Source organism: Urocitellus parryii, unplaced genomic scaffold (genome assembly GCF_045843805.1).
Source record: "Urocitellus parryii isolate mUroPar1 unplaced genomic scaffold, mUroPar1.hap1 Scaffold_53, whole genome shotgun sequence".
NCBI classification, from domain to species: Eukaryota; Metazoa; Chordata; class Mammalia; order Rodentia; family Sciuridae; genus Urocitellus; species Urocitellus parryii.
In genome coordinates this window covers 1,967,314-1,981,694 of record NW_027554068.1, presented here as the reverse complement: position 1 = coordinate 1,981,694, position 14,381 = coordinate 1,967,314, and the positions used below count along the sequence as shown (strand labels likewise).

General features: G+C 40.9%; 2 protein-coding genes and 1 pseudogene across 2 annotated transcripts; 1 reads left to right on the top strand and 2 right to left on the bottom strand.

The window, feature by feature from the left end:
- Positions 1-883: 883 nt before the first annotated feature.
- On the bottom strand, positions 884-1,264 carry LOC144252705 (proline-rich protein 15-like). The gene has a single exon (XM_077794850.1). The coding sequence runs from the start codon at positions 1,262-1,264 to the stop codon at positions 884-886; it is 381 nt and encodes a 126-aa protein (XP_077650976.1).
- A 3,351-nt stretch (positions 1,265-4,615) lies between these two features.
- On the bottom strand, positions 4,616-5,108 carry LOC144252691 (nuclear transcription factor Y subunit beta pseudogene; annotated as a pseudogene).
- A 7,026-nt stretch (positions 5,109-12,134) lies between these two features.
- On the top strand, positions 12,135-12,515 carry LOC144252706 (proline-rich protein 15-like). Its single transcript, XM_077794851.1, has one exon. The coding sequence runs from the start codon at positions 12,135-12,137 to the stop codon at positions 12,513-12,515; it is 381 nt and encodes a 126-aa protein (XP_077650977.1).
- Positions 12,516-14,381: the final 1,866 nt, after the last annotated feature.

Below are 14,381 nucleotides of genomic sequence, written 5' to 3'. Positions count from 1 at the left end.
ATTGAGGAATAATGAACTGAGACCTCCCTTCCTTGAATGTGGTTCGTAAATTGGAATATCTGGCTAACTGATTCCAGTTCAGATGTTGCTAGTTTCTGGAAAAGTTCTCTTACCTGCAGCTTTCCTTCAGTAGCTGCTATGTTGTGTGTCAAACGATTAACTCTGTCACCCCGGACTTTGCATGCCTGCTTTTAAGTATGATGAATTTCTGTCTTGGAATGGAAAAAAAAAATACAGAAGTCACCTTAAGTCTTACAGTGCAACAATTTTAATAATCCACACTAAAATATGCTGTCAGTTTTGTAGTTCCATTTTTGAAGCAATACTGCCTCACTTTGAAATGCTTCTACTTACTGCTTCTTCCCTCCCCACCCCTTCACTTAAGGTGTAAGTCTATGGAAGTATCCCTGAAATGCATTTCTCAGGCATTAAAAACAGCACTGAGATCTGATGTTCACGAGAAAGTCTTCAGAATCTTCAATAAGAGCAGCCTTCCTCATTTGAGGGCTGAAGAGTTCAAGTTCAGCTACTTTCTCTGAAAGAAGGCCCCCTCAATCACTCTCACTCCCATAGATGACAAGAACAAAGGCAAATGCCCCAAAACAGCTTCTTGGAAAAAATAATAATTATGCCAACTTCCTCAGAGGCATGTATCTTCTCTTACAACAAATAAATACTTAATGCATCTTTGAGTCATGAAATATTGAGAACTCAATTGACACTTCAATTTCCAGAAAAATAAAATCTTGGAGGCCTCATGTGAATATTATGAATATGGTGAGGTGAGACACCAAATAGGGGGCTGGGTCAGAATTCTCAGGTATGGAACTGGGTTCTGGGGTTATTGTGGGAAAAGAGACAAGCCTTAGAGTGCTCACTCCAGCTATTGCTTGTCCTCCTGGGCATCATCAGGGAAGTCCGCCTCCTCTGGGGACCTGTCTCCCTCTGGAAGCAGCGTGGCACACACTTTCCTCTTCTCCTTAAAGCGGCCAGATCTCGAGATGTTCAAATTGCGGCGGCTGTTGCCAGGCTTCTCCCCACACAATTTGTTTGGCTTGGGGGACTCGCTGGCGCCCGCAAGGACATTGGGGTGCTGGTTCTCTCGGGAGCCGCTAGTCCATTCTGGGCTGGGAGGGTTGGGCTCCTCGGGGTCTGGCTGGGCCAGAGGCTGCGCCCCCACCGTGGCTTCCTTGATTTTCTTCTTGCTGTTGGTTAGCGATTTCCACCAGGGCCCAGAGCTGCTCATGCCACCGTTGTTGGCCATGGTCCGCCAGCCGGGGACTGGGGCGTCCCACGTGGGGAAGGGCTTCAACTGCATCGACCCTCACTCCCGATGGTCTCTCCCCACCTCTTTTCCAGGCTTCTATGCGGGCTGTGGGATGGGAGCCAAGGCAATCCCTATACTGGGGAAGAAAACACAACATGGGCTCTCATGCTCTCTTTCCAGTGTCGAAGAGCCATTCCATCCCTGCATGATCATCTCCCAAAGGCCCTACCCCCAGATACCACTGTGTTGTGGATTAGGTTTCAACATATGGATTTGGGTGAACGTAGCAGTGTCCTTCTCAGTTTCTTCCTCTGCTCACTCTCGTATTCAGTGTGTCTCAAAAGCCATCAGTGGTATGTCCTAAATGTCTCTTGTTTCCACCCACAATCAGCCATGTGCACTGTTCTCCCTAATTTAAACTGTCATCATCTCCCAATCAGAACTGCAAAAGCAACCTAAGTGGACACCCTCTATCCACTCCTGCCCTGCTTTAGCCTATACCCAGAGCGTTCACTGGACAACTTCTTCCCTGATTGCAACTTAGAACAGTGTCCTCCTGTGCTCGGGATGAACAACTGGCATGACCCACCAGGCCCACATGATGTCTTTCTGCATGGTCTACACACTATAATAATAAGAATTATTTTTACTATTTTGGCTACCAGGATTGAACTCAGGGGCACTCAACCACTGAGCCACACCCTCAGCTCTAATTTGTATTTTATTTAGAGACAAGGTCTGAGTTACTTAGTGCCTCACTGTTGCTGAGGTTGGTTTTGAACTTGAGATCCTCCTGCCTCAGCCTCCCGAGCCTCTGGGATTACAGGAATGAGCTCCTGGACCTGGCTACACAACCTAATTCATTAGTTCCACCTCATTCTTCTTGATTCCACCAATCTCTGCCCCTCAGCCACATCCAACTCTGTTACCCTCAATGAAATCTTTTTTATTTTTTTCCACTCTCTGCACCCCCAACCAAGCTATGTTATATTTTCATGTTATAATTATTAATTTAAGATTATTTTATCCGATTAGTGGTTTGCTTTTATTCTATTTTCACTCTTAGGTCTTCTCACTTCTCATACTTTCTATCTGGTTACATGTCTCTCTGAAATACAGCCTTTATATTTTCCTTGAGTAAGAGCCTGCTGGTAGTAAGTTCTTGATGCTTTGTCTGACATTTTGTCCCAATTATGGTAAGATATCTTTGTGTGTATAGAATTTTAGGTTGGCAGTTATTTTCTTTCATTCCTTTCAGTATAAATTATTCCACTATTTTCTAGTTATTCTCTTTCTTTTGAGATGCTAACTGTCAACCTGTCCTCTCTTTAGAAGGTAATTTGTCTTTAAAAATAAAAACAAAACAAAACTCTGTTTCTATTTAGATTTATCTTTTTTGCCTTGGGTTTTCTTCGGTATCACCGTGATATGTGTCCATGTGGGTTTCTTTTTATTTTTAGAGTGTTTGGGATTGTTGCTTTTAGAAAAAATTCAGTCACTATCTTCTCAAATATTATCTATGCCTCAGTCTCTCTTCTTTCTGGAATTGCAATTAAACATTTGATGCACTTTCTTAGTGTGCCCTACCAAGCTTCTTAACTTACCTTATATTTCCCAGTTTTTACCCAGTATGATTAATTCTAGGTAATTTCTTTTTTTTCATTGAAGTGTTTATAACTGTAAAAAGTTGTCAGTAGTCAAAATGTCCAATGGACGATTAAATAAATTATGATTCAGTCATACAACAGAGTAACAAACCAATAAAAATGATGCAGAAGACTATGCATAACCTGGGAAACAGGTTTACAATATATTGTTAAGTGAAAAAAGCAAGTTACAAAACAGTATGCACAATATGAGCCCATTTTTATAAAAATATAAATATTTAGCAAAGTAAGAGGACAAATGATATTTATCAAAATATTATCATTGGTTATTTCAACACAGTAGGATGATTGTGGATTCTGCTTAACCACCCTCTCCCTTTTTTTCCTTTTTGAATTTTCTATAATAAAGATTATTTTTCGAATGGGGGTAGGAGGCGAGGGAGTCACCGACTTCGGAGATGCTGCTCCCAAAGGTTTTTCCCAGCAAAGTGAACGTGTCTGCTCAGCCTGTATCTAGGAAACTGCTCTACCTCAGACACCTGGATGTCCCTCACATACAGTGTACACCCAAGCTTCCTTCTTGCAAGCTATCCAATAGCCACTTTTGAAATTACAATTTAAAGACCCCTCCTATTAGTTAATATCACCAAAAAGAATAATGAGAAAATACAAATCCTCACTTTAAAAAAGCAACAACTCAAGTACATGCTGCTAAATTATACAAAGTTAAATTATCTAAGTTTAGTTTATTGCAAAGATCAAGACAGCACATTGCTTCTACTTCATACCTTCACAGCACTCACTCCATTATGTTCACTCACTCGTGCAAAAGGTCTGTATGCACAATGGTGTCCAATATTTCTTGGTTCCCATGATAAAACAGGAAACCTGATATTTCAATTAAAAAGGTAAAATGAAGACATTTATCAACAGACTGTAAAATACTCTTCTGGAAGAGGACACTGTTAATACCTGAAGATACACTTTGAAAAAAAATCAAATACCAAACAAAAGGGGCACCATTTCAGGAGTGCCAGGACCACATTAAACTGAAATGAATTCCAACATTCATAATAACATAAATCAAAAACAAACCTAGTGTTAAACAAAAGCTCCAGTAACTAAAACTACATTAACAGGCACAATGAACAGTGTAAACACTGTTAATGGGCACCAAGTTTAATAGGGCAGACAATATTTGCTTCTGCATTCACACTTAATTATTCAATTACATTTAAAAAAATTGGTGCTGCTTAAGCTATGAATGCTTTTTACCAAAAAAAAAGAAAAAAATAATTTCAATAAATACAGCAAGTGCTAAAAATCTAGCTAGGTTATCATGCAAGTTATTACATAGCTAAGACAAACTCAAATTTATAATAAAGGCAACTTGCATTCAAAATGAACTCTACTCTTATATTTTATTAAAACGGCAAACATCATGAATTAACCCAGCTGCTTACTTGAATTACAAAAGTAACATGATTCAATATGAAAATAAGAAACTGTCTACAAATCTCTGACAGTAATAAATTGCAATATATAATGCATACAGGCATCATACAGAGCAACAAAATCTTGTACAAAACAAAAATATTTTAATACCTTTAAAATCCAAGTTTGTCTCTAAAATCATTCATGAAAAAGATTTTCAATTAGTCAAGCATCAAGAAGCTACATTACAGCTACTTAATATACAAAGAGACAGCGCTTCACCAGTCATTTCCTCTCATGTCTCTGTTCCCAAATCGTACACGCTCACTTCTCTCTACTCCCCATTCCGTCATTTCTTCAGATCATGAAAACTGAATTTGTTGAACACCAGAAATCTGTTGATAGGACGTTGTGTAAACCATAACATTTTGTTGTTGACCATCTGCAGTTATTAAGCCAGCTGGTTACTGGTTTCTAAATGCCTCCTCTGTAAGTTCTTCACTTAGTCCATCTGTAGCTGTGACTGCCCCACCAATTCCCTTCTCTCCTTTCATAGCTTCTCTGAATTTCTGAAGATATAATTTCAGAGGTTCTACATAACTGTCAAAGCCTAAGGTAGACATGGCAAAGAGAATATCCTCTCCATTGATTGTCTTCCGCTTCTCTTGATGGCATCTTTCACTTGCCTCTGATGTTATAAAGCTTATGAACTCACTCACACATTTCTGCACACATTCTTTGGCATCTTGAGACAGTACTGGGAGGTGGAGGATGTGAAAGTTCAGGTCCTGGTGGCACATGCATGAGCTTGAATGGTGGACTGCTAATGAGTACAGCTCCCTCGGAGGGCACACTGACAGCTACCATCAACATTTCAGATGCCCACGTCCTTTGGCCCAACAGTTTCACATGTTGGTGTCTGCCCCAAAGAAGCACTTGGCAATTGGTACACATAGGAATTAGAGCACTTTGGTGATATAAAAGGAAATGTAGCCAGGCACCCTGGTGCACACCTGTAAGGCCAGGGCCATGGGAGGCTGAGATAGGAGGATTGAAATTTGGAGGTCAGCCTTGGCAACTTAGCAAGATCCTACATTAAAATTTAAAGAAATAGAGAGAGAAAGAGAGAGAAAAGAAAAGGGCTGGGAGTGTGACCCAGTGGTAAAGCACCCCTGGGTTCAATCCCCAGTACAGAAAAAAAGAAGAAAATGTATAATAATATGAATAGCCACCATTCCAGGACTAGTTAAATAAGATTCTGCTCCATCCCTGCCAAGTAATACCATGAGGCAGTTACAGGAAATGAAGTAGATCTCTTGAGGGAAGAACAAGAATAAATTACATTTTTTAATTGCAGCACAATGGGCTAGTATATACACACATGTTCCCCAGCTCTGTCAGCTGCGGAGACCTAGAAACAATGACATCCCAGTACCAGTGACCACATCAAGCATTGGACCTTGGTTTCTAATACCATTCCCCAACAAGAGGGAACAAAGCTCCTTGGAGAAATGTCTGAAACTGGACAGGGGCAGGGAAAGATAAGGCTGGACTATTTTGTGGTGCCAGAGGAGAAGGAAGCATTCACAAAAGTGGGGGGTGGGACATGTCAAAAGAACACAGGAGCTAACTCAAGAAAAGTTCTAGTAGTCAAAGCAGGAACAATTTGAGCAGAAAATAGATAATGATAGCACTGGATATTTATTGATTGATTGATTGCAGAACTGGAATTGAATCCAGGAGCACTCTTCCTCTGAGCCACATCCCCAGCCCTTTTTGTTTTGAGACAGGGTCTCTCTAAGTTGCTGAGGATCTCACTCCATTGCTGAAGCTAGCCTCTAACCTGTGATTCTCCTGCCTCAGCCTCCCACATCACTGAGATTACAGGTGTGTATCCTGGCTCCCCAGCCTCAAGTAAACATCTCTTGATCCATACTGATGTAAATAATTGAATGCATAAATAAATAGAGAAGGGTTAGCTTTCCCTTATAGTTAAGGGGAAAAGGGGTAAATAAAATATCACTGCTAAGATGTCACCTCAGCAATGAGTGGTGATCCAGCAACAGGTGCTATCATTCGTGGGTGAACATTTGAAGAAAAATGGGGAGCAGTTAGTCTCAAAGTATTTTCCCCAAGATATTTATTATTTCAAAAGGAAAATATAGTAACTTTATAGTGGATAAACCCTTTAGACATCAACTTAACTAAGTGATCAAGGTCAACACCACTAGTCATCAGACATGTTGATGACGTGAGCCTCTTATTATGGGGAGCTGAGAAGGAGCCAGCACCATTTATGTGGCATTGCCCAAACTGCAGAGCCTCCCTCTGATCTTGAGAAAACACAAGGAAACCCACAGTTCTACAAAACACCTGTTCCTCAGTGCTGTCAAGGTCATGAAAGATGAGTATTGACTGAGGGACTGTCACCAATTGATCAGGGTCACAAAAGAGAAATAACAATTAAATGCAGTGTGGGATCCAGGATGGGGTGATGGAACCAGGAAAGGATCTTAGTAGAAAAATGGGAAATTCCAATAAGAGCTGTTTTGTTTTGTTTTAGGTACTGGGGATCTAACTCAGGAGTGCTTTCCCATTGAGCTACATCCCCAGCCCTTTTTTATTTTTATTTTTATTTTTAAATTTTGAGACTGGGTCTCATTAAGTTGCTTTGGGCCTTGTTAATTTGCTGAGCTGCTGGGATTACAGACATGCACCACTGTACCCAGCTTCCAATAATAAGATGTGAAGTGCAGGTGACAGTACTGAACTAATAAGTTCTCAGGCTGGACCATTGTGTAGGGTTATGTAAGATGTGGATATTAGGGAAAGCTAGGTTATCTGTTCTATTTTTGCAACTTTTCTGTAAATCTAAAATTAGCTCAAAATAAAAGGTTTAAAAAGTTGCCACATCGAAAATTTAGGGCAGATACCTGGAAGGTCTCATGGGAAATTTCACTGCTCTGTCTGTCTTTGGATTTGAGATTGGGAGACCTCCTCGCCTCAGAGCATTAATGAACCCACAAAGATTTATTCCATCATTCTGGCCTATTGTTGGCCTAATGGCTTAACTTTAGGCCAGACAGACCCCCTTCCTCCTCTGCAATATGGAGCCCTGAGCCCTCCACCGGGCCTTGGGATTCTCATCCCTGTTGGCAGAGCCTGCGGGGTGAGGCTGAAGTATTCTGGGGAAGGCTTGGCAGGCGAGCGAGAGGGTGCTCCAGAGGGTGGGAGGTTCAGACAGTGGTTAGCTGCAGAGTGGGGCTTAGCAGAGGTGAGGGGGAAAGGGAGGGGGCTCTCCTAATCACGGGGCCCTTTCATGTTGACATCAGCCAGCCAGAATGCTGGCGGCCCAGGAGCCCAGCCAGGTGAAATGTGAGAGCCCCCTTATGTCCCCTCATGTCACAGTGCTGTCTGCGGCTCCCAGCCAGCCAGCGAGGATGCACTAAGAGAAGTGTCCCTGTGCACTGGGGGCAGGGGAGGGTCCCCTCAAGACCTTGACCCATTCAGGGAAGGGAGATTTAAAGAAGCAAGTTCTAGACTCTCCTGGTGCTGGAGAGGAGGGTGGACTGGGCACCCTGTGGGCTTTAGGATCAGGGGTTAGGCAATTGGCAAGAATCCAAAAGAAGGCCTCCGGCCCACCCCTCCAAGGCCCTGAGTATCCTGCTTGTCACTAGCTCTGAAGGTGCAGACCCTGCTGACATACTCCAGGGACAAGGAGTTCATTCTGTCCTGGGAGAGTGTAGGGTCATGGCATGGGTCCCACCTCTGGATTCAGTTTTCATTCCCAGCAAGGAAATCTGGGACATTTGACAGGGGATGCTGTGGCCCCACCTTCCCTGGGACACTCTCAGCCCAGAAGTGATGGCTAGCTGTGCACGGATGGTGCTGGGTGGCCCTGCCAGCCCACTCCCCACCCCGGATTCTGTGTCGCTCTCTGCTGGGTCCAGCCCGGTGGGGTCCAGGGAGTCCTGAAGGAGGAGTGGCGTCGGCAAAATGATGAGACAGGAGTCGTTCCGTTTGAGCAATCTTCAGAGAGAGAGCTAAAGCTGCTTTCTCTGTGTCCCCTTTTTATTACAATTTTTCTCATCATTATAGATTCACAATACGTCATTAGTTATATAATTTAAAACTTTGCCAAGACATGATACTTCCTTAACCATGATTGAGCGCACACCAATCTACATCCTTCCAGGATATGACCCCCAGCCATACAATCATCAAAGTACAGAATCATCAATAAAACAGATGGACTAAGTGAAGAACTTACAGAGGAGGCATTTAGAAACCAGTAACCAGCTGGCTTAATAACTGCAGATGGTCAACAACAAAATGTTATGGTTTACACAACGTCCTATCAACAGATTTCTGGTGTTCAACAAATTCAGTTTTCATGATCTGAAGAAATGACGGAATGGGGAGTAGAGAGAAGTGAGCGTGTATGATTTGGGAACAGAGACATGAGAGGAAATGACTGGTGAAGCGCTGTCTCTTTGTATATTAAGTAGCTGTAATGTAGCTTCTTGATGCTTGACTAATTGAGGTGTTAATTCTGACTTGATGAGAATCTTTTTCATGAATGATTTTAGAGACAAACTTGGATTTTAAAGGTATTAAAATATTTTTGTTTTGTACAAGATTTTGTTGCTCTGTATGATGCCTGTATGCATTATATATTGCAATTTATTACTGTCAGAGATTTGTAGACAGTTTCTTATTTTCATATTGAATCATGTTACTTTTGTAATTCAAGTAAGCAGCTGGGTTAATTCATGATGTTTGCCGTTTTAATAAAATATAAGAGTAGAGTTCATTTTGAATGCAAGTTGCCTTTATTATAAATTTGAGTTTGTCTTAGCTATGTAATAACTTGCATGATAACCTAGCTAGATTTTTAGCACTTGCTGTATTTATTGAAATTATTTTTTTCTTTTTTTTTGGTAAAAAGCATTCATAGCTTAAGCAGCACCAATTTTTTTAAATGTAATTGAATAATTAAGTGTGAATGCAGAAGCAAATATTGTCTGCCCTATTAAACTTGGTGCCCATTAACAGTGTTTACACTGTTCATTGTGCCTGTTAATGTAGTTTTAGTTACTGGAGCTTTTGTTTAACACTAGGTTTGTTTTTGATTTATGTTATTATGAATGTTGGAATTCATTTCAGTTTAATGTGGTCCTGGCACTCCTGAAATGGTGCCCCTTTTGTTTGGTATTTGATTTTTTTTCAAAGTGTATCTTCAGGTATTAACAGTGTCCTCTTCCAGAAGAGTATTTTACAGTCTGTTGATAAATGTCTTCATTTTACCTTTTTAATTGAAATATCAGGTTTCCTGTTTTATCATGGGAACCAAGAAATATTGGACACCATTGTGCATACAGACCTTTTGCACGAGTGAGTGAACATAATGGAGTGAGTGCTGTGAAGGTATGAAGTAGAAGCAATGTGCTGTCTTGATCTTTGCAATAAACTAAACTTAGATAATTTAACTTTGTATAATTTAGCAGCATGTACTTGAGTTGTTGCTTTTTTAAAGTGAGGATTTGTATTTTCTCATTATTCTTTTTGGTGATATTAACTAATAGGAGGGGTCTTTAAATTGTAATTTCAAAAGTGGCTATTGGATAGCTTGCAAGAAGGAAGCTTGGGTGTACACTGTATGTGAGGGACATCCAGGTGTCTGAGGTAGAGCAGTTTCCTAGATACAGGCTGAGCAGACACGTTCACTTTGCTGGGAAAAACCTTTGGGAGCAGCATCTCCGAAGTCGGTGACTCCCTCGCCTCCTACCCCCATTCAAAAAATAATCTTTATTATAGAAAATTCAAAAAGGAAAAAAAGGGAGAGGGTGGTTAAGCAGAATCCACAATCATCCTACTGTGTTGAAATAACCAATGATAATATTTTGATAAATATCATTTGTCCTCTTACTTTGCTAAATATTTATATTTTTATAAAAATGGGCTCATATTGTGCATACTGTTTTGTAACTTGCTTTTTTCACTTAACAATATATTGTAAACCTGTTTCCCAGGTTATGCATAGTCTTCTGCATCATTTTTATTGGTTTGTTACTCTGTTGTATGACTGAATCATAATTTATTTAATCGTCCATTGGACATTTTGACTACTGACAACTTTTTACAGTTATAAACACTTCAATGAAAAAAAAAGAAATTACCTAGAATTAATCATACTGGGTAAAAACTGGGAAATATAAGGTAAGTTAAGAAGCTTGGTAGGGCACACTAAGAAAGTGCATCAAATGTTTAATTGCAATTCCAGAAAGAAGAGAGACTGAGGCATAGATAATATTTGAGAAGATAGTGACTGAATTTTTTCTAAAAGCAACAATCCCAAACACTCTAAAAATAAAAAGAAACCCACATGGACACATATCACGGTGATACCGAAGAAAACCCAAGGCAAAAAAGATAAATCTAAATAGAAACAGAGTTTTGTTTTGTTTTTATTTTTAAAGACAAATTACCTTCTAAAGAGAGGACAGGTTGACAGTTAGCATCTCAAAAGAAAGAGAATAACTAGAAAATAGTGGAATAATTTATACTGAAAGGAATGAAAGAAAATAACTGCCAACCTAAAATTCTATACACACAAAGATATCTTACCATAATTGGGACAAAATGTCAGACAAAGCATCAAGAACTTACTACCAGCAGGCTCTTACTCAAGGAAAATATAAAGGCTGTATTTCAGAGAGACATGTAACCAGATAGAAAGTATGAGAAGTGAGAAGACCTAAGAGTGAAAATAGAATAAAAGCAAACCACTAATCGGATAAAATAATCTTAAATTAATAATTATAACATGAAAATATAACATAGCTTGGTTGGGGGTGCAGAGAGTGGAAAAAAATAAAAAAGATTTCATTGAGGGTAACAGAGTTGGATGTGGCTGAGGGGCAGAGATTGGTGGAATCAAGAAGAATGAGGTGGAACTAATGAATTAGGTTGTGTAGCCAGGTCCAGGAGCTCATTCCTGTAATCCCAGAGGCTCGGGAGGCTGAGGCAGGAGGATCTCAAGTTCAAAACCAACCTCAGCAACAGTGAGGCACTAAGTAACTCAGACCTTGTCTCTAAATAAAATACAAATTAGAGCTGAGGGTGTGGCTCAGTGGTTGAGTGCCCCTGAGTTCAATCCTGGTAGCCAAAATAGTAAAAATAATTCTTATTATTATAGTGTGTAGACCATGCAGAAAGACATCATGTGGGCCTGGTGGGTCATGCCAGTTGTTCATCCCGAGCACAGGAGGACACTGTTCTAAGTTGCAATCAGGGAAGAAGTTGTCCAGTGAACGCTCTGGGTATAGGCTAAAGCAGGGCAGGAGTGGATAGAGGGTGTCCACTTAGGTTGCTTTTGCAGTTCTGATTGGGAGATGATGACAGTTTAAATTAGGGAGAACAGTGCACATGGCTGATTGTGGGTGGAAACAAGAGACATTTAGGACATACCACTGATGGCTTTTGAGACACACTGAATACGAGAGTGAGCAGAGGAAGAAACTGAGAAGGACACTGCTACGTTCACCCAAATCCATATGTTGAAACCTAATCCACAACACAGTGGTATCTGGGGGTAGGGCCTTTGGGAGATGATCATGCAGGGATGGAATGGCTCTTCAACACTGGAAAGAGAGCATGAGAGCCCATGTTGTGTTTTCTTCCCCAGTATAGGGATTGCCTTGGCTCCCATCCCACAGCCCGCATAGAAGCCTGGAAAAGAGGTGGGGAGAGACCATCGGGAGTGAGGGTCGATGCAGTTGAAGCCCTTCCCCACGTGGGACGCCCCAGTCCCCGGCTGGCGGACCATGGCCAACAACGGTGGCATGAGCAGCTCTGGGCCCTGGTGGAAATCGCTAACCAACAGCAAGAAGAAAATCAAGGAAGCCACGGTGGGGGCGCAGCCTCTGGCCCAGCCAGACCCCGAGGAGCCCAACCCTCCCAGCCCAGAATGGACTAGCGGCTCCCGAGAGAACCAGCACCCCAATGTCCTTGCGGGCGCCAGCGAGTCCCCCAAGCCAAACAAATTGTGTGGGGAGAAGCCTGGCAACAGCCGCCGCAATTTGAACATCTCGAGATCTGGCCGCTTTAAGGAGAAGAGGAAAGTGTGTGCCACGCTGCTTCCAGAGGGAGACAGGTCCCCAGAGGAGGCGGACTTCCCTGATGATGCCCAGGAGGACAAGCAATAGCTGGAGTGAGCACTCTAAGGCTTGTCTCTTTTCCCACAATAACCCCAGAACCCAGTTCCATACCTGAGAATTCTGACCCAGCCCCCTATTTGGTGTCTCACCTCACCATATTCATAATATTCACATGAGGCCTCCAAGATTTTATTTTTCTGGAAATTGAAGTGTCAATTGAGTTCTCAATATTTCATGACTCAAAGATGCATTAAGTATTTATTTGTTGTAAGAGAAGATACATGCCTCTGAGGAAGTTGGCATAATTATTATTTTTTCCAAGAAGCTGTTTTGGGGCATTTGCCTTTGTTCTTGTCATCTATGGGAGTGAGAGTGATTGAGGGGGCCTTCTTTCAGAGAAAGTAGCTGAACTTGAACTCTTCAGCCCTCAAATGAGGAAGGCTGCTCTTATTGAAGATTCTGAAGACTTTCTCGTGAACATCAGATCTCAGTGCTGTTTTTAATGCCTGAGAAATGCATTTCAGGGATACTTCCATAGACTTACACCTTAAGTGAAGGGGTGGGGAGGGAAGAAGCAGTAAGTAGAAGCATTTCAAAGTGAGGCAGTATTGCTTCAAAAATGGAACTACAAAACTGACAGCATATTTTAGTGTGGATTATTAAAATTGTTGCACTGTAAGACTTAAGGTGACTTCTGTATTTTTTTTTTCCATTCCAAGACAGAAATTCATCATACTTAAAAGCAGGCATGCAAAGTCCGGGGTGACAGAGTTAATCGTTTGACACACAACATAGCAGCTACTGAAGGAAAGCTGCAGGTAAGAGAACTTTTCCAGAAACTAGCAACATCTGAACTGGAATCAGTTAGCCAGATATTCCAATTTACGAACCACATTCAAGGAAGGGAGGTCTCAGTTCATTATTCCTCAATTCTTATTTTACTTCAGTGCATTTTCATAGAGTAAATCCAAATATATCCTTTCCAGTATTCACTGTTACCTTACCAACAATTTTCTGAAAGTATTTAAACAAATGGACTAAATTCATTCATTTGTGCAAAGCTGCTTCCTGCCCCAATCCTTTCCCTTCTAAAGGTTATTTCTTTAAAGTCTGTCTTTATCTAATTTCAAAGTCTTTAGATCTATCAACCTAAATATTCATAGTTAAAATCTGCAGGTTTGCTTTTATTATGAACTTCAAGAAGAAGGGTAAATGAATAGGACTTTCTTTCAGCAAATTACAGGACAGTTAGTTTAGTTGTTAAGAGGAACCAAGATCTTTTCCCACTACAATTCGGTTCATTTTTAAACACCCAGAAATGATTACCAAAGAAATTACATTGATCAAGTTTTTGTCATTTTAGACAATGACAAGCTGCTCACTTTGTGTATATAGGGAAGCTGGATTTTGTTTCTGTCCAATTAATAATTTATGAAAGGGCTGGGGATGTGGCTCAAGCAGTAGCGTGCTCATCTGGCATGCGTGCGGCCTAGGTTCGATCCTCAGCACCACATACCAATAAAGATGTTATGTCTGCCGAGAACTAAAAAATAAATATTAAGAAAGTTCTCTCTCTCTCTCTCTCTCTCTCTCTCTCTCTCGTCTCTCACTCTCTCTTTAAAAAAATAATTTATGAAATAGCTAAACATGTTGATTGTTCTAGGGAATTTAACAAAGAAATTTGATGAGGATTGCTAAAAGGAATTTAAATTAATGATGCAATATTGAGTACCAGCAAAATAATAGAGTTAACCATTTGATACGAGAGTTTACACATACCAAAGAACTTAACTCTGGAGGAAATTGTTTACCTGGGGATTATGAATACCTTATATTAAAAGAAAAAGCATGTGGGAGTGGGTTTTTTTGTGGTGGTTTTGTGTCTGTGTGTTTCTTAAGCATAACGACTTTTTT

Excerpts from the sequence above, each read along its gene's own strand:
- LOC144252705 (XM_077794850.1), bottom strand. The coding sequence starts at position 1,264 with ATGGCCAACAACGGTGGCATGAGCAGCTCTGGGCCCTGGTGGAAATCG.
- LOC144252706 (XM_077794851.1), top strand. The coding sequence starts at position 12,135 with ATGGCCAACAACGGTGGCATGAGCAGCTCTGGGCCCTGGTGGAAATCG.